At 27.7% G+C, this 1,906-nt stretch overlaps 1 protein-coding gene across 1 annotated transcript in view; it reads right to left on the minus strand.

Moving 5' to 3' along the window:
* The window catches only part of LOC106680718 (very long chain fatty acid elongase AAEL008004), an 80,707-nt gene that overhangs the window by 9,050 nt on the left and 69,751 nt on the right, over window positions 1–1,906 (minus strand). Inside the window, exon 5 of the mRNA XM_014420606.3 lies at window positions 1,486–1,542. Within this exon, the coding sequence (XP_014276092.1) occupies window positions 1,486–1,542 (57 nt within the window). The remainder of the gene's footprint in view (window positions 1–1,485; window positions 1,543–1,906) is intronic.

Consider the following 1,906-nt stretch of genomic DNA (forward strand, 5'->3'; position numbering starts at 1 on the left):
GAATGTAACATTGGACATTTTACTAACAAAATTAAACATGTTCATAATAGTTGTAATGATAGTTGTCTAAGTGATATGATAGTTGTCCATGTGTAATACATAACTAATGATAGTAGATGATACATGTGTGTAATACATAACTAATGATACTAGATAACTAATGATAGTTGTCCGTGTATAATGTATAATGTAGGAAGATAGTCTGGGTGGTGGTCAAGAAAGGTACAAAATAGAAAAAAAAACTATATATTAGTAACCAATGTTTTGCCCCACTGTGCAGCGCTTTATCCAGGCTGAAACATGGAAATTTCAAAATCACTTTGATATTTCTAGGTTTCAGTTCATATTGAAATCACTTTGATATCTCCAGGTTTCACCTCTGATAAAAATATTTTGTACCTTTAATGATCACCATACCGAATATCTTCCAAAACTATATTTAATAAAGACATGTACTAAAAATATTCACATGAAGTTCGAACAAATATGAATAATAGAAGTTTTTATGGAAAGTATATTAGCAGATAATAAAAACTTGTACTAATTAATTCTTTGTATTATTTTTTATTTTTTACACAAACTGGAAGAAAGAATACAGTTTAGTTGAATTAAAATAGTTGTCGGGGCCTAGTGCAGTCCAAGAGAGAGTGTGTCAGGCTAAGCACAGATAATTGAAGTACATCTGAGTGAATTCTGAGTAGTGTTTTGTTCTTCATTGGATCTGACTGACTTTCACTGCACTATAGAGTCGAGTTAATTTGGTCTGAACATTTACATCACCCAAAACTTAGTATCAAGTATATTAAGAAAAATAGATCTGATCACCGAAAATTTGTAACAGAATCATTATGATGTGCTTGTTGTTGAACGTGAATTAATATGAGAAGATGGTTGGGGAGGAGTGAGGAACACTAACACTGCGATATTTTCAGAAACTGTTGCTCTGAAGAGGAACAGCAAGCTGACAAGCAATTCAGGCCAAAAGGTTGGTACAATAAAATTATTGTTATATTAATATAAACATCACTAATATAATATAAATGTCACTTATTAATTTTCTTCAATGCTAACAGCACCCATGACCATATTTTCCTAATTTGTTATGGAACGGTTAACTGTTGGTAGCGACCAGGTTAATTTATTATTATTCAGAATATTTCAGGTTATAAAACCTCAATTCTCATAATTTTGTTTAAAAAACAAACATAATGAAGATTCTCATACACAAATCTAACCAGTAGATCAGCAATATTGTTTTTTAAATTATATAAAATTGAGAGAAAAACTCTTAACAATAGCGATAGTAATTCAGATTGTAATATGGACCTTGGTATGAATACATAATAATCTGTAAATATATACATATATGCAACATTACATAATTCTTGACAAGAAGTAATAAATTGAATTTGTAATATCAAACTTAATGAGCAAATTTAAAAATTAATAGGTTTATAAATATTTAAACAAATTTTCACTACTTACAGTATCAAAAAACTCCGTGAACTTTGAGAAATAATACCACCAACAAGTTGCTGCCATCTATAAACAAAAATAATATGTGGTTAAAACACTCATTAATTTGAGAATGAAATAAAAATATCATTAATTTTTAAATAGATTCACATTTCATACACCAAAAGTATGTAAACTCATTTTAAGTATTGTCCCACTCTCAAAATGAATTTGGTTGCTTTCAATAATAAAATCAATATTTAAAAGAAAGAAAAAAATTGAAAATATCTAGAATGAAATTCATAATTATTCATTATAGCTTCACAGGTGAAGATCATTATGTAATTTCCTATTTTAATCTAAATTACTTTCTTTATGGCTAGAACTTTTATAATAATAATAATAACAACAACAAAAAGTATTTATATTTTAAATAAATTATTACGAATGG

Source organism: Halyomorpha halys, unplaced genomic scaffold (genome assembly GCF_000696795.3).
Source record: "Halyomorpha halys isolate HHAL.00 unplaced genomic scaffold, Hhal_1.1 Scaffold283.1, whole genome shotgun sequence".
Classification (NCBI taxonomy): domain Eukaryota; kingdom Metazoa; phylum Arthropoda; class Insecta; order Hemiptera; family Pentatomidae; genus Halyomorpha; species Halyomorpha halys.